Source organism: Tachysurus vachellii, chromosome 1 (genome assembly GCF_030014155.1).
Source record: "Tachysurus vachellii isolate PV-2020 chromosome 1, HZAU_Pvac_v1, whole genome shotgun sequence".
NCBI lineage: Eukaryota > Metazoa > Chordata > Actinopteri > Siluriformes > Bagridae > Tachysurus > Tachysurus vachellii.
Window position 1 is genome coordinate 21,438,811 of NC_083460.1, and position 17,500 is coordinate 21,456,310.

General features: G+C 41.8%; 2 protein-coding genes across 3 annotated transcripts in view; one reads left to right on the forward strand and one right to left on the reverse strand.

The window, feature by feature from the left end:
- The window catches only part of LOC132850394 (cleavage and polyadenylation specificity factor subunit 7-like), a 17,090-nt gene extending 11,943 nt beyond the window's left edge, over positions 1–5,147 (forward strand). The window contains exons 6-9 of one of the 2 annotated variants that reach the window (XM_060876962.1): positions 1,636–1,721; positions 3,638–3,782; positions 3,887–4,017; positions 4,793–5,147. In XM_060876962.1, the coding sequence (XP_060732945.1) occupies positions 1,636–1,721; positions 3,638–3,782; positions 3,887–4,016 (361 nt within the window). In that variant the 3' untranslated portion in view covers position 4,017; positions 4,793–5,147. Of the gene's footprint in view, positions 1–1,635; positions 1,722–3,637; positions 3,783–3,886 lie in introns of both variants that reach the window. The other variant, XM_060876971.1, reaches the window with a different exon arrangement.
- A 791-nt stretch (positions 5,148–5,938) lies between these two features.
- On the reverse strand, positions 5,939–6,778 carry polr2l (RNA polymerase II, I and III subunit L). The gene is made up of 3 exons (XM_060864185.1): positions 6,662–6,778; positions 6,442–6,556; positions 5,939–6,133 (listed from the first exon to the last, which is right to left on the reverse strand). Exons 2-3 carry the CDS (start codon positions 6,534–6,536, stop codon positions 6,025–6,027), a joined length of 204 nt encoding a protein of 67 aa, XP_060720168.1. The 5' UTR covers positions 6,537–6,556; positions 6,662–6,778; the 3' UTR covers positions 5,939–6,024.
- Between the last annotated feature and the right edge of the window lie 10,722 nt (positions 6,779–17,500).

The window sequence follows — 17,500 nt, forward strand, 5'->3', positions numbered from 1 at the left end:
TTCTGTCCACACAGGCTGCTCAGGTACTTGTTCAGTCTCTTGTCATTTCTAGACTGGATTACTGCAATGCACTGCTGGCAGGTCTACCTATGAACGCAATCCGTCCTCTGCAAATGATCCAAAATGCAGCTGCCCGGCTTGTTTTCAACCTGCCAAAGTTCTCGCATACCACCCCGCTGCTGCGATCCCTCCACTGGCTTCCGGTAGCTGCACGCATCAGATTCAAAACACTGATGCTGGCCTACAAAGCCAAAAATGGACCAGCTCCCTCTTACCTCAAAGCCCTCATAACTCCCCGCACCCTCCGATCTACCAGCACTGCTCGACTGGTTCCACCATCTCTCAGGGTAAGAGGCAAGTATACTACAAGACTCTTCTCTGTACTGGCACCAAGGTGGTGGAACGAACTTCCCCTAGAGGTCCGGACAGCTGAGTCACTGGCTATTTTCAAGCGGCGGTTGAAGACCTACTTATTCAGGAAACACTTCAACTAGCACTTCTTCATTATCTTTTGCATTTAAAAAAAAAAAAAAAAAAAAAAAACACCTTTGACACTTTCATTGTAACTTTGAACAAATGTTTTAAACTCATGGTATCTTAAGTATGTAACTTAGTGAGCCAGCATTAATGTATTCCATGTTAGAGATTTAAGCACTTATGTACGTCGCTCTGGATAAGGGCGTCTGCCAAATGCTGTAAATGTAAATGTGTGTGTGTGTGTGTGTACATGTTTGTTTGTGTACTTGTGTGTGTGTGTGTACTTGTGTGTGTGTGTGGACTTGTGTGTGTGTGTGGACTTGTGTGTGTGTGTGTGGACTTGTGTGTGTGTGTGTGTGTGGACTTGTGTGTGTGTGTGTGTGTGGACTTGTGTGTGTGTGTGTGGACTTGTGTGTGTGTGTGTGGACTTGTGTGTGTGTGTGTGGACTTGTGTGTGTGTGTGTGTGTGGACTTGTGTGTGTGTGTGTGTGTGGACTTGTGTGTGTGTGTGTGTGGACTTGTGTGTGTGTGTGTGGACTTGTGTGTGTGTGTGTGTGTGTGTGGACTTGTGTGTGTGTGTGTGTGGACTTGTGTGTGTGTGTGTGTGTGTGTGGACTTGTGTGTGTGTGTGTGTGTGTGTGTGTGTGGACTTGTGTGTGTGTGTGTGTGTGGACTTGTGTGTGTGTGTGTGTGTGTGGACTTGTGTGTGTGTGTGGACTTGTGTGTGTGTGTGGACTTGTGTGTGTGTGTGTGGACTTGTGTGTGTGTGTGTGGACTTGTGTGTGTGTGTGTGTGGACTTGTGTGTGTGTGTGTGGACTTGTGTGTGTGTGTGTGTGGACTTGTGTGTGTGTGTGTGTGGACTTGTGTGTGTGTGTGTGGACTTGTGTGTGTGTGTGTGTGTACTTGTGTGTGTGTGTGTGTGTGTGTACTTGTGTGTGTCTGTGTGTGTACTTGTGTGTTTGTGTGTGTGTGTTTGTGTATACGTGTGTGTGTGTGCGCGTGTGTGTACTTGTGTGCTTGTGTGTGTGTGTGTACTTGTGTGTTTGTGTGTGTGTGCGCGTGAGTGAATGAGTGTGGGAGTGTGTGAGCGTCTGTGTGCGTGTGTGTGTGAGACTTGTAGTTCTGAGACTTAACGCTTCTTCTCTTGTATCTTACAGTAATGGAGTTTTTGAGGAGCTGATAAACAGGAACAGGACAATTGCGAGCAGCGCCATCACTAAAGCCATTTCTGCAGCTACATCAGGTCTTTTTCCACACACTGCTCTAATGTTAAACATCTGACAGTCAGGTGAAAGATCAGCACATGACGTGACATTATTATTATTATTATTATTAGGGTTCAAGTGCGAAGCGCTGGAAACCTATTGTTTTTGTTAGGATTATTATTATTATTATTATTATTATTATTATTATTATTATTATTATTATTATTCCGCCATAGAAACGATCGTGCAGCTCAAACCGTAAGGCCTAGAGAGCTCAAACTTGGTCAGATGGTAGTACTGGTCACAGTTACTCAGGGCCAAGGTCTCAACGGAATCGGACAATCTGGGGCGCTTCAGCGCCCCTCAACGCGTTTGTGCCCATAGGTCCAAAAACCCAATTTTGTGCTGACTCGTAAGGCAAAGTCTCAGAATCAGAATCAGAATGGTCTTTATTGCGAAGTATGTTTTCATACTTCGTTTTGCTTCGCACGAGGATTGTAGACTCACCGATATGACTTTGTTTATTTGTCACTTTGTGTATGTGAAAATCCTTTAAGGCCTTAAACTCCCTAAAGGCCTTAAACGCTTGAACCCGGGAAATGCTGCTTGCAGCTTTAATTATTATTATTGTTATTATTATTATTAACATTATTACCCAGTTCCTCTCTCAGATACTCAGGTGATTGTATCTCCAGCACAGTGTGTATAGAAACAGAAAGTAGAAAAATTTCTTGTCATTTCTGTTCTGCATACAGAGAAATCTGGAGTGCTGCTTCTGTCATTGTCACGTATCAGACGCATCATAATATCAAGAATACGAGGAATTAGATTTACATAGAGTGACATAGTTTGGAGGAAAAGTGCTTTCTGAAACTGACTATAGTCACCAGGATGTGATGTTGCACATCTGATATTCCACACTAGTGCCTGTGTGAGTTTATTGTCCTGATAGAAGTTAGAAACAGTCCTATAGACGAGTCCTGAGGACAGGAGATCAGACAGACGGTGTTCTGGGTGTGGTGTGTCCTAGATGCTTTTAGCTCTAGTGAGGTATCAGGAAGAGGTGACGACTCCTGTAAAACATCTCACACAGACACTCGCACGCTTTCAACGGTGGAGCTGCTTACACTCCAGGGGTATTTCCTGATCACTCTCAGGTGATGCAGCAGCTGCTGTGCCTTCTGAATGACTGCTCTGTTGATGCCAGGTCAGGGCAGGTCAACAGACGTGGGCTCCCCTGGCCACAGTCCTGGTTGATGTAGAGTAGATCAGGTCTATGCTGCTTCTCCTGAAGTCCTTGTTGTTGTGGTGTTCAGTGTCAGTGGAGTAAGCAGGAATACAGACACATGTACACAGAGTAGCATAGTGGGCTCAGCACACAGCCTTGCATGATGGTGGAAGTGAGGTTGGGACCAAGCATCACAGAGTGAGCCGTTTTTAAGGAATTTCTTTATCTGAGTGCAGAGGGGTAGCGGCGTAAGTAGTCTGCTGATTTAATATGTCTGTGATGACGGTGTTCAAAGCCGAGGCTCATGTGGCTCAGTGCAGTGTGAAGGGCTATGGCCATGGCATCTTGATCGGGGTGTAGGGAGTGTTTGGGGTCAGTGCTGTTTATTAAGCATCATCTTAGTAATAATAATAAGAAGAATAATGATAACTAATAATAATGATAGTACCCCAGTGCTGCCCCGTTTTTTCTTCTGATTGTGGTCAGATTGAAAAGGTCAGGGTTTTTATTCAGGCACCTAAAAAGTGGAGAAAAACATATTTCAATGTTTTATTTAATTATAACATGATGTGTGTTGTAAAGTACGGCTAAAGACAAACCTGGAGTCACAGCAGAATCACGTGTTAGCATGAATACAGGGTTAAAACAGGAATCTTAAGCTTTGTGATGTGTGAAGCGTAACCCTGCCCCTCTCCCCACTTGTCTCCCCACCCATCTCTCTCTCAGGTGACATCCGGATGGCTATAGAGACCCTGTACACAGCCACAGCGGTCATCAAACAGTCTCGTGTGTCTAATGACAAGCGCTGCCGCATGCTAGTCAACTCTCTTAATGACTGTCTCAACTCCATAGAGACCAAATGTTTCCCAAGGTGTGTGTGTGTGTGTGTAATCAATTACAATGAAAAAAGTCTAATGCCAACAGTGTGTTTATGCCTCTCCCACTTTCTCTCTCTCTCTCCCACTATATACACAGTAAGAGACACCGTTCTCAGGAGCGAGCGAGCAGCCGATCGAGGGAGCGATATCGAGAGCGCTCATCCAGCACAGACAGAGAGCGAGAGAGGGAGCGAGGGCATGACAGAGAGCACAGAGACAGGCATTGATGTGTGTGATGTCTTCCTCCTCTTCTTTCTCCTATACTCGCAGCAATTTAACAGGAATTCTCCACTCTGTTTGGTCAGAAGCTCATTTACTCTAACAGCAGCTCTGATAAAACAATCATCTGGGAATAAACCTGCGATTTTATTGATACCTCATCGTTTACATCCTAAAGCTTCTTGTTTTTAGCTGTAACTTTTTTTGGAAAGGAGTCTCCAGTGTTGTCTCTTCCTTTAAAGACTTCTACAAGGGGGAAAATCTGAGAATAAAGGATCTGATGCTTTGTGTTTGCATGATCTGGTTTTAGCTTCTGTAACTGAAGCGATAACAGGAAGTTGCAGAAATTCCATAAATATTTGAAGCTAATCTTTAGTGTTGACTTTCTGAAAAAAATCATCCACTCTGGTGTGGTGACTGCATCACATTATGTGGAGAGGTGCTAGCCTAGTGGTTGCACATGCAATGTTCTGTAAATGCAGTACATGTTCCTACTGCTGTCGGATTTCCTGTGCTCGAGATCTGGTTAAGTAAAATCACACCGTGTCAAACCTGCACCTCTGTGTGTCCGGCAAAATCCGAGCGATCCAGCATCAGTCACTGAGCAAGAAAACGAATGTCTTAGTATTTGGCGTGTTTTAACAACGAAGACACTAAAATCTCTTGGACACCATGTGTGGAGTCACAACACACACACACAAATAAGCGTAAATAAACGACAGATATCTGAATTACAAAACTCGTCCCTGTGTTTGGTTTAATTCACTTTCTTTCCCCCTAACAGAATGTTTCCTGCCGTGGAGTCACGTGGCTCACATGTGTGTGGAGGTCCAGCTGAAGGCCATGCCACACGCTCTCCTCTTCTCCAAACATCGAGACATTTCGATGGCGTTTCTAGCTGAAACCGTTCTCTTGGTTGTGTAAATGATTCTGGAGAGTAAGTGAAGATTTTATTTGAAATTCAAGCTGTTTCCTGGCTCACTGACCAATCATGCTGCAGCAAAGCCTCGGTTTACTTAATTCTAATACATTAACGTGTTAAGACCGTGTTTTTTTTTTTTTCTTTTTTCCACCTCCTCGATTTTGTAATGAAATGACAATTACATGTAAAATAATCATTAAAAAAACACAGTATGCCACTGTTGGTCGTGTTGTGTCTGCTGAATTATTCATACCAGATTATTTCAAATAAATAATTTAATACAAATCTCTAACGATTCCAGGCAGTGTTCACGTCACCTCAGACTAATGTCCAGCTTCTGATCTTTTGAAATATTACATCCAAGGAATTAATATAAAAACAGTATACATAAGAATTAAAGATTCCAGTGGGCCAAAAGTTTATGTGCAATCTGGAAGATTCCAGAAATAAAAAGCTTCTGATTGGACACCTGTTATAATAAGGCATTTATTTGTAAAGCAGCTGTTGCTGTATTTAAGGCTCTTCCTTTAGAGCCAGAGCCCTTCCCATCTTGGAGATAATTGAAAAAATCCAAGTAACAAAATTGTGGACCTTCAGAAGCATGGTTCTGCCTTCGCAACACCTGAAGCCACTACGAGCATTCTGTACAAAAATCTGTATAAGAATATAAAACGCTTGTGATCACACAAACTACAGCACTCAGGAAGAAATTAACTCCCAGGGATGCAAGAATTTTGGTCCAGAAGGTTCAGCTGAACCCCAAGAAATCAATAAAGGAACTGCTAAAGGAGTTGGAGGCATCAGTTGGACCTGGAATCCTACATCACTATTTTCTTAAAGACAACAAGAATCTCCTACTCCAGGAGCAGCATAGAAAAGCCAGAGTGAAGTGTGAATAAGATCTGGAGCCATGTGGAGGAGTTCTCTGGTCAGATGAAACCGAGATGTAACAGTTAGACTGTTAGACAAGTCTCAAGCTGCACAAACTGAAAGAGACTCAACACTACCTGGTCTTTACTACTTTATTTATAAAACATGGGGAAAAAGAATGAGTGAACACAAGCAGGGGGAGAGGGAGAGATCTGAAACGAGTCTTATTTTTCCAGTGGTGCGTAGTTCAGCAGTTTCTCAATCAGATCGACGTGAGACAGCAGCATCCTGCGACAGCAGTACCTCTTCAAGCCCAGGGCATCCAGAGCATCTCTGAGTGAAATAAACACACAAGCAACATTCAAGACAAAATGAAATCACACTGAATTTCTTTTTCTTTAAATGCACAATTCAGCTGTATAAAGACAAACTGAAGCCTTTACTCTTCACTCACACCTTCAGTTTATTCATGTCGCTGTTAGATTTACCAGTCTGACTGAAGACAGCTTTTATCTGCTACTTTCAGCTAACTTGAAATAAAGTGAGACGCTGTTCCGGTGTGTTGTGCATGCGCATTACTGACCTCAGCTGTAAACGCTATAGTTTTAGGCACCACTTTACAAAGTATGTCAGTCTCTTACCCCTCTGTGTATTCTGCCTGTAGGAGTCCCAGGTAAGCCTCCCACTTGTTCCCTACAATCTTCCCACAGGTGAAGCAGCGGATTGGGATAATCATGTCTGAGCTCCTGCACAAACCTGGGAAATAAACAGTGTCAGGATGTCTGTACACATGCGACTGTAACTACAACATCTGCTGTAATTAAACGTCTACAGCAGCACGACAGAAATGACATAACTTACAAACTGCGTGAGAAAAAAACTCCACGTTCTTCAAAACAAACGAGGAAAATGTGTCGCTTCCGTTTTGTCGTGTTCACGGAAAAATGGCACGGAAAGAAACGAGTTCGGGGTGAAAACAGTTCCGGAGAGAAACACAAACTACTAAAAAAATACAGTGAACTTAAACTCTTTTAGCAAATAAATAAAATGTATTACAACTGAATAAATGCGTTGCTTTACATATTGTGCCTATTATGTGTCTTTTTGCACATACTCATGTAGATTAATAGACAGATTAATAGACTCATACTCTATTAGATTATCCAGGGCTCTCAAGTTTTGAAGACAGGCAGAGGATAAAACTATAACTGATACAGGTAGATTTATTTTAGAAAACAAATAAACAACCAAATACTACGGTTATGGTTATGGTTAGAGTTAGGGATAGGGTTAGATTATCAAATAGGCCACGCCTACCCGATGACGCAATATCTGTTACGCTGTTCTGAAATCCCTGGAAATAAGTGCCTGCCCGGTAGAGACAGCGCTGCGGCATATTAAATATATGATAAATAGTCAAAAAGTTTTTTTTTTAAATACGATGAGAAATACGATGTATGGCGGGAGAGCGTGACAAAAGACCCAAATGCTGACTGTCACTCTCAATGCGTGACACTTGACAGCCCTGTAGATTTACTATATGGCCAAAGTATGTGCCCCCTGACCATCACACCCACATGTGGTTCATCCACAAAGTCTGAAGTTATACTCAACAGTTATACTAAATATCTCTGTGTGCTGTAGCTTTGCGATGTCCCTTTAGTGGAGCTACACACCCTGTTCCAGCATGACAATGTCCCAGAGTCTGATCTCACTGATGCTCTTGTAGCTGAATGATCACTAATCCCCACAACCACGATCCAACATCTAGTGGAAAACCTTCAGAGAACAGAAGAGAGGAGCTCATTACAACAGGAAAATCCGGAATGAGACGTTCAACAGACATACGTGTGGGTACATGTGGGTGTGGCGGTCAGGGGTGCACATACTTATGGCCATATGGTTTAGAAGTCAGAAGATAAAAATGTATCTCTTACAAATAAAACTAATGTCCTTCAGCACAGACTGAATAACACCGGCACTCTAAAAAAAAAAAAGATTGTAGACCAAACAGATTGTGTTTCAGACATCTTGATTTTATTGTACATTGGGGGGGGGGGGAGGGGGGGGGGACCAGGAAAATAAATCTGTTAGAGCTTCATATTTCTCAACACATGTACATTTCATATTTCATAGAATTCTCAGCACATTCATTCAGCTTGTCATCTCCATCACACGCTTCTCTCAGTAGATCTACAGAGTGCTATTTATATTATTGCATAACATACGCACTTGAGGAACACAGACTCTTCATTGTCCTTGATACCTGGTTACATGTCCAGATAAAGGCAGTGTGTTTCAGTCCACGTGTCTTACTGACATTACTGAATGACTATAAAACAGTGAGCTGCAGCTCCGTCATGCCTGTAATCTGTCTAGTGTGTTTCTGTTAGTGTGTTTTCCAAACTTTAATTTTTAATTTTTTTGCAATTATGGTCACTAAGAAATATATGGGTTTCAGTCTGCTTGCAAAAAGGACAATAATAATAAACAATCCTGACTTTTGCTTTATAGGTATAATCGTATATAAGAAAATACACTAATGTATTTATTGCATTTCATTTCAAGGATAATTAACATCCATTTCAGATTCATACAGTAATATCCATAATAGAGCACAAAGGCTGTAAGAAACAGCAGCTATGAACAATCTGATTGAGAAAATACAATGCCGTCCACGCTGATGTCGCTGTTGTTGGGCATCTGATGTCTGTGCTGCAATGGTGTGTTGTAATTTGGGCTCTAAAATAACTAAATCTGATGCAACAGCTCTGACTCTGATCTCCAGGGCGACTGGCAGAACGTTTTGTCTTTATTAATAGGAAAAAACTGCACTGCTGTGTAAACTAGCTAACATTGGCTACATCATCTAGCATGTAAAATTACAGCTTTGTGATTATTAGACTTTTATAATGAGTTTTTTTGCTAGGAAGTTTGCTACGTCTCTAGGCAAGTTACTAGTTGCCTTTTATCTTTGTAGAGTTGTTTAATCTGTCAGGATCCGAGTGTTGATTAGTGTCGCTTTTGCACCTGAACATGGCTTAAGTGAGCTCCTATTCCTACAGTGATGACTGTGATGATAACACAAAGCTTAAATCAAAGCTTAATGTGGACTATGGTGTGACCCCCCGTCCCCCCTATTTAAACACTCCCCTCCCCCTGCCCCACAAGCTGTGCCCCAGGCACCCGTGAACCTGTTGGACAATCACATCATAGCTGTCACTTCTTTCTGGCTAATAAGACCAAGCCCACAAACACGGCTCCGAGCGCTACTATAGCTCCACCAATGAGGAACGGTTTCAGGTTCTCCAGGGTTTCACAGCAACCTCCAGCTGCCTCGTTCTCTTCCTGCGCTCCCTCTTGGTTGCCATCTTGCGCTGGTTTTTCCACCTCTGCAGGTGGTGCAGGTTCAGCAGGATTCGGTTTTGGAGGGGGTGCCACTTCTTTCTTCTCCGTTTTGGTACCTGGTTTCACACTGCTCTTTACCTTCGACTCCATACGGGTGGTTGATATGTGGGTTTTTTTGTCTCTCTGGAGCTTTTGATGGCTTGGAAAAAAATCAGAGAGAAATAGAGTTGTGTTTATGAAGTAAATAATTTAGCTCACCAGTATTTACAGCATTGGACAGCAGACCCTTATCCACAGCAACTTACATTTTTATACAACTGAGCATTTAAGGGCCTGGCTCATAGGTCCAGCCGTGGCATCTTGGTGGACTGAGGATTCAAACTCACAACCTTTCAATTAGTAATCCAACACCTTAACCAGTAGACTACCACATCCCAAATATACAGTGTTGCTTGAAAGTTGGTGAACCCTTTAGAAATTCCTATATTCCTACCATAAATATGACCCAAAACATCAGCATTACCAAAAGTAAACAAATAAGACATTATTTGTATGCTTATCAGTGTGCTTTAACTCTCTTCATTTGAATAAATTGTCTTCTGGTAAAGTAGGTTCCTGACTTTTGTATACTATCTGCTTAACTCACTTTGTTCTAGAGTAGTGTGATTTGAATTGTTATATTCTATACCATTGTTGATTTTTATAGTGTTGGTCCTTGTTGTTCTCTCAGCTGATTAATCAGGAGTAGTTTCAGTCTACCTTAAGGTGTGAATTGGGGGCAGGGCTTACCTATTTAAATGGAAGGTTCTCACCTTTTAGCGGTTTGTAAGTATCTCTAGCTCTCTCTCATTGTAAACTTAGTGTCTAATACTGTTTTGCTATATTCTACCATACCTTAATTCTCACTCTTGTTTGACTGCAAATATGTGCCTTAAACCCATCTCTGTACTCAATTCCTACACTCGCAGACGCTCTCGTCCACAGAGCAGAGGTCACAATCCCAGTAACCTCATCTACCCTCCTCTGTTGTTCCCTCTGTCATCTACCCTCCTCTGTTGTTTTCTTGCGCTAACAGAGACCTGGATATCCCCACAGAACACTGCTACACCAGCTGCTTTATCCTCTGCCTATGCTTTCTCTCACTCACCAAGAGAAACAGGCAGGGGTGGTGGTACAGGTTTATTGCTGTCAAAGAAATGGTGCTTTACACCTCTCCTCTTGTCTCATTTAACCATCTCCTCTTTTGAATTCCATGCCATTTCAGTTACCTCTCCAATTAACCTTATCATTGTTGTTTACCGCCCTCCTGGTCCCCTAGGTGACTTCCTGGAAGAAATGGACACACTGCTTAGTGCTTTCCCTTCTGATAGCTCCCCCCGACAGTTCTTGGTGACTTCAACCTCCCCTCTGACAAGCTACATTCTTCTTCTCGACTCATTCACACTCACACTCAACAGCTACATCCCTACACACAAAGGAGGCAATGTGCTGGACCTGGTTTTCACCCGTCCTTCTCCAGCTACAGACGTGACTGCTACCCCACTACACGTCTCTGATCATCACCTGGTATCCTTCACCATCACTCTCCCTACCCTACCTAAAACTACCTCTCACCCCCTCGCTCTTACCCGCCGCAACCTTTACTCTGTCTCCCCTTCTTCTGTAGCTTCTGGCACTCTTTCTTCCCTTCCTGATCCTGAGTCTTTTTCCTCACTGCCCTTGGACTCGGCCACAGATACTTTCCTCTCATCGCTTTCCTCAACTATGGACTTCCTCTGCCCTATGTCCACTAAACCCAAGAAAACGTCTTGTTCTGCTCCTTGGCTTTCAGATGTGCTGCGCAACAATCGAAGAGAGCTAAGATCATCAGAGAGAAAGTGGAAGAAATCACAACTTGATGCAGATCTTGATTCTTACCGAACACTCATGGCCAAGTTCTCCTCAGATGTGACTTCTGCCAAGACTTCCTTCTACAAGGAAAAGCTTGAAGCTTCCTCACATGACCCTCGGAAATTCCACAACATCATCTCTTCTCTGCTCAACCCCCCGGCTCCACCTTCTTCATCCTCCCTGACTGCAGAAGACTTTGCTTCTTTCTACCAGGAGAAGATTGAGGAAATCTGCCGGACCTTCACTTCAGCCCCGTCTGCACTTACATCTCAGAGTATGGATTCCCCTACACCTTTGTTGTCGCTGATGATACACAACTTATCTTCTCTTTCCCACCCGCAGATGCCACAGCTTCTGACCGGATCTCTGCATGTCTGGCAGAAATTTCATCATGGATGACTGCTCATCAGTTAAAGCTTAATCCTAGCAAAACTGAGCTGCTCTTCATCCCAGGTGATTCATCCCCAGGTCATGATCTTGCTATATCCTTGCACAACGATCTGATCTCCCCTTCAGCCACAGCTCGCAACCTTGGGGTAACCATTGACAATCAACTGTCCTTTTCCTCTCATGTTGCTAATGTGACTCGCTCATGTCGGTTTCCTCTCTACAACATTAGAAGGATTCGACCATTTCTGTCCACACAGGCTGCTCAGGTACTTGTTCAGTCTCTTGTCATTTCTAGACTGGATTACTGCAACGCACTGCTGGCAGGTCTACCTATGAACGCAATCCGTCCTCTGCAAATGATCCAAAATGCAGCTGCCCGGCTTGTTTTCAACCTGCCAAAGTTCTCGCATACCACCCCGCTGCTGCTATCCCTCCACTGGCTTCTGGTAGCTGCACGCATCAGATTCAAAACACTGATGCTGGCCTACAAAGCCAAAAATGGACCAGCTCCCTCTTACCTCAAAGCCCTCATCACTCCTCGCACTGCACCCCGCACCCTCCGATCTACCAGCACTGCTCGACTGGTTCCACCATCTCTCAGGGTAAGAGGCAAGTATACTACAAGACTCTTCTCTGTACTGGCACCAAGGTGGTGGAACGAACTTCCCCTAGAGGTCCGGACAGCTGAGTCACTGGATATTTTCAAGCGGCGGTTGAAGACCTACTTATTCAGGAAACACTTCAACTAGCACTTCTTTCCTTATCTTTCGCATTTTTCGCAAAAAAAAAAAAAACAAAAAAAAACCACGTTTGACACTTTTTTTCATTGTAACTTTGAACAAATGTTTTAAACTCATGGTATCTTAAGTATGTAACTTAGTGAGCCAGCATTAATGTATTCAATGTTAGAGATTTAAGCACTTATGTACGTCGCTCTGGATAAGGGCGTCTGCCAAATGCTGTAAATGTAAAGACAAATGATCCAACAATATTATACTTCCGCATTTAATTATAGAGAAAAATTATCTAGCATTACATATCTGTGACTTGCAAAAGTATGTGAAACTTTGATTTTAGTATCTGTTGTAAGCCCTTGTGCAGCAATAAATGTAAGTGAAGTTTTGATCAGTCCTACACAACAGCTTAGAATTTTAGTACAGAAGAGCTTCAACACTGGTGCTTGTGATCGTTGTCTTGGTGTATGACCCATTTTTTTTCTTGAGGTCATGACATTTTCATTTAGAGTTCACTCTCATAATTCTGAATTCATTGTTCCATAAATGATGGCAAGCTCCTGGCCCAGATGCAGCAATACAGGCCCAAAGCATGATACTACCACCACCATGTTTCACAGATGGTATGAGGTTCTTATGCTGGAATTCAGTATTTTTCTTTATCCAAAAATGCTCCTCTTTTTAAAACAAAAAGTTTTATTTTGGTTTCATTCCTCCACAAATAATTTTTTCAGTAGTCAGTAGTGATCTTTAGTAACTTCATGAGCAGCAATGTTCTTTTTGGAGAGTAGTGGCTTTCTCCTTGTGACTCTGCACACCGAGGTTGTTCAGTGTTAAAAAGTGTTATTGTTGCTCATCAGTCTGAAAAAGGTTACAAAATCCTCTCTTTAGTGTTTGGACTTCAAAAACTAGAGAGGATTTTGTAACCTTTTTCAGCCTGATGAGCAACAATAACACTTTTACTGAAGCCCTAAGAAATCTCCATTATTTTTGCAATGATCCCCTTCCACAAACTCACGTCATGAACATCAGACTTTGATTATCTCTCTTCTTTAAATAAAATAGGACACTCATGGAGACCTGATTGTCATCTCATTGACTGAAATCAGATGGACTCTAATTTGACCTTGAAATTAGAGGTTCACATAGGTTTGCCTAAAATGATTATATATAATATAATCTTTTGGGTCATATTTATGCAGAAATCTAGAAATTTCTAAAGGTTTCAAGAAATTTCTTGTTGATGAACACTTAACATACACGAAACACACAACACTATTCTTACATTATTTATTTAAAACACATATTTACTTTATATTTCAATTTGCACATTTTTACACTGTACATACAACTGTCTATATTATATATGTGTTCGTGTCTTGTCAATGTCATTCTGTTACACTGTGGAGCTTCTGTACTAAAACAAATTCCTTGTATATGGCAAGAAAGATCTTTCTGATTCTGATTCTGATTCTGAAGAACTTTCAAGCATCAAAGCCATAGAACAAATATAGTTTAGAAAACTATATATTATGTATATTATATTATGTAATGAAAAAAGCCTCCAGATTCTTTCTACATGCCAGTCAGAGACACTAAATTCTCTCTTGATGTGGTGTGTGTCTGTTATTCCCATATTCCCACACCACCACCCTGCCAGGATAACGCATCATATGTATATGTGTATATATATATTCAGTCCTGAGTCCTGATGGTTCCTGAGTGTGACTTTAAAACTGCACTGACATGAAGCCTAGAGTGATCATGCCTAGATGTTTTCCAAAGCGCAATTACTGGGCTTTGAGCATATAACATCCGGTTGAGTTGTCTTTTGGGAAAGTGTGTGTGTATGTGTGTGTGTTGGGGTGGTTATCAAGAGCAAAAATGCAGTGTCTATTCTTGGTCAGTAGACTACTCTCTGTCTCTGTATTCAACTGCTAGACCCCCACCACTCACACACACACACAATGCGATTATGTGAAACATGTCACTCGACATGAAACAAAGCTCTCTGTGTCATCCACAGTGTGTTATATTCTTCTGTCCCTCCCTGTGTCTCTGTAACACTACATGAGTCATACGCAGCCCTGATGGAGGACAAGAGAGGGTGAGGAGTCACTGAAGGAAGAAATAAGAAAAAGCAAAAAAAACAAAAGAAAAAGAGAAGAAGAAGCTAAGTCCTAAAAAAGGATATGGACAACAGGAAAACTGGATGAGCTACACACAGTTTAGCCTTCTAGGCCACAGACCTCGTCATTGGAAATAACATCATAAATAAAACAGCAGTAAAAACCTACCTTCTTCTGTCCTTTCTTTATTCTTCTGTGCCCTCCTGCAAACCTTGTGCTGACAGTGCAGAAGACTGACAGCTGGGCTTTAAGTGACACTGAAACAGGCCGCAAAATTGTCCTCAAGGAGAAAGTGAGAACGATGGGAAGTGCAGTGATGGAGGATGCAGCAGGGAGCGGAGGACAGAGAGGAGGTGGAATGTACCATTTCAGCTTCAAACAGGGGGGGGTGGAGAGCTGTGCATTTGGAAGGTACGCTTTCTGTTGGCTGAAAATAGACTCCAGCCCACTGTAAGTGTTTGTGTGTGTGTGGGTGTGTGTGTGTGTGTGTGTGTGTGTCATGTTATAAAACAAACTACAAAAAAATGAAATAATTACCATTAAATTTATATTGGAATATAGATTTATACAATTTATACATAAACACTCTCATAAAATATCAGAATACATTTACTATATTTAATATGATTTCATATTCATTATACAAATAAATGCTTTGGTTTGTTCCCAGAACCATACCTCCGTCTTGTTGCTAGATTTAGTGAAATTTTCAGCCCTTTATTTTGAAGGAAACAAGAACTTATCCAAACTAGTGATTTTTTGACCATTTGAGTGGATGCTGGCGATGATCCACAGATGCTGGATAGACCTGAGAGGAGGTTTACGCCACTCACGTTCAGTGTGTAACAACTGCTTAACTGTGTTTGTGCCAGTCCATGTTCCCAACGACCAATCACTGATCACCGCTGTTCTTATTAACCAATCACTGATCACTGCCGTTCCTATTAACCAATCACTGATCACCGCTGTTACTATTAACCAATCACTGATCACCGCTGTTCCTATTAACCAATCACTGATCACCGCTGTTCCTATTAACCAATCACTGATCACCGCTATTCCTATTAACCAATCACTTTGATTACTGCAATAAATAAAATGTAAATAGTCCAACGACTATTTCATGTCTTTTCCTCACTGCTACAGTCTCTAAAACATACAGCTGAGCTGCTCTCACTACTGTCTTCTACACCTTTCCTTTGATTCTTGCTGACATTCTTCTGTCACACATAACACTCCTGACAATTTTCTCCACCCACTCCAAACCTCCTGCACTTGCCTCTTCACCTCTTTTCCACACTCCTCATCGCAAGACAGTTGATCCCAAATACTTTAACTATTGCACTTTCTTGACCTCAGAACCCTGTAACCTCACTGTTCCACTTCTCTCCCCCTTTGTTCATACACATGTATTCTGTCTTTCTACTACTGTCTTTCATTCCTCTTGTTTCCAAAGCAGACCTCTACCTTTCCAGGTTTCCTCCACCTGCCCCTACTCTCTCTAAAGATCACAATGTCATCCACAAACATCATTGTCCACGGCAATTCCTATTAGACTTCATCTGTTAACCTGTCCATCAAAACAGCAAACTAGAAGGGACTCAAATACGATCCTTGATGTAGCCCCACCTCCACCTTGACCTGCATCACATCTCACTGCTGTCATACTCCTCTTATACATATCCTGAACTACTCTGACATACTTCTCCTGACATCCTCATACACTCCTGACATCCTCATACAGTACCATAGCTCCTTTCTTGGCAGCCTGTTATATGCTTTCTCTAAATCCACAAAGCATCAGTGCTGCTCCTTCTGACCATCTCAGTACTTCTCCATTAACATTCTCAGAGCAAAAATTGCATCAGTTGTGCTCTTCCTGGGCATGAAGCCATACTGCTGCTCTCAAATATCCACTTCCTTTCTTAACCTAGCTTGTACTACTCTTTCCCATAGCTTCATTGTGTGGCTCATCAACTTTATACCTTTGTAGTTGCTACAACTCTGCACTAGAAACTTCTCTCCATTATTCAGGCTTCTTCTCAATCTCTAAAATCCTGCTGAACAATCTAGATAGAAACTCCACTGCTGTTGCTCCTAGACTCTTCCACACCTCCACAGGTATGCCATCTTGTCCAACAGCCTTTCCACTCTTGATTCGCCCCAGAGCCTTCGTCACCTCATCCTTTCCAATCTTTGCTGTTTCCTCTGCTACAATATATACTTCTTCCTCCATTCTCATTTTCCTCATTCATCAGCTCCTCAAAAGATGTTACAGTACGTCCAAAGAGGTATATTTAATGTGCTTGCAAAGCACATTCTTGTTCTCTTGCATACTTATTAATGGTGCTTGCTAAAGCAACATTCTTGTTCTCTTGCATACTTATTAGGGTTCAAGCGCGAAACGCTGGAAACCTATTGTTTTTGTTAGGATTTTTATTATTATTATTATTATTATTATTATTATTATTATTATTATTATTAGGGTTCAAGCACGAAGTGCTGGAACACTATTGTATTTGCTCAGATTTTTATTATTATTAGGGTTCAAGCGCAAAGCGCTGGAACACTATTGTATTTGCTCAGATTCTTATTAGGGTTCAAGCGCGAAGCGCTGGAAACCTATTGTATTTGCTCAGATTTTTATTATTATTAGGGGTCAAGCCCCGAAGGGGCGTAGACACCTATTGTTATCGTTAGTTTTCTTATTATTATTATTATCATTAGGGGTCAAGCCCCGAAGGGGCGTAGACACCTATTGTTATCGTTAGTTTTCTTCTTATTATTATTATTAGGGGTCAAGCCCCGAAGGGGCGTAGACACCTATTGTTATTGTTAGTTTTCTTCTTCTTCTTCTTCTTCTTATTCTTATTATTATTATTATTATTATTATTATTATTATTATTATTATTATTATTATTATTCTTCCGTCGATCATTGAAGTCAATGGCAGCCCATAGAATCGTACGTAGGAAAGTTATGAAATTTGGCACACATGTAGAGGCCAGTCGTAGAAGTTACTGTAACAACTTTGGTGTGTCTAGCTCAAACCGTCTAGCGCCACCAACAGTCCAAAAACCCAATTTTGTGCTGAATTGTAAGGCCTAGAGGCAAAATTCTTGCAACATCAGAATCAGAATCAGAATCACAAAGGTCTTTATTGCCAAGTATGTTTAGGCAAAAGTCTTGCAAAATCAGAATCAGAAACA

Excerpts from the sequence above, each read along its gene's own strand:
- polr2l (XM_060864185.1), bottom strand. The coding sequence starts at position 6,536 with ATGATTATCCCAATCCGCTGCTTCACCTGTGGGAAGATTGTAGGGAAC. Across the intron at positions 6,134-6,441 it reads CAGGCAGAATACACAGAGGG|AGATGCTCTGGATGCCCTGG; the intron begins GTAAGAGACTGA and ends TATTTCACTCAG.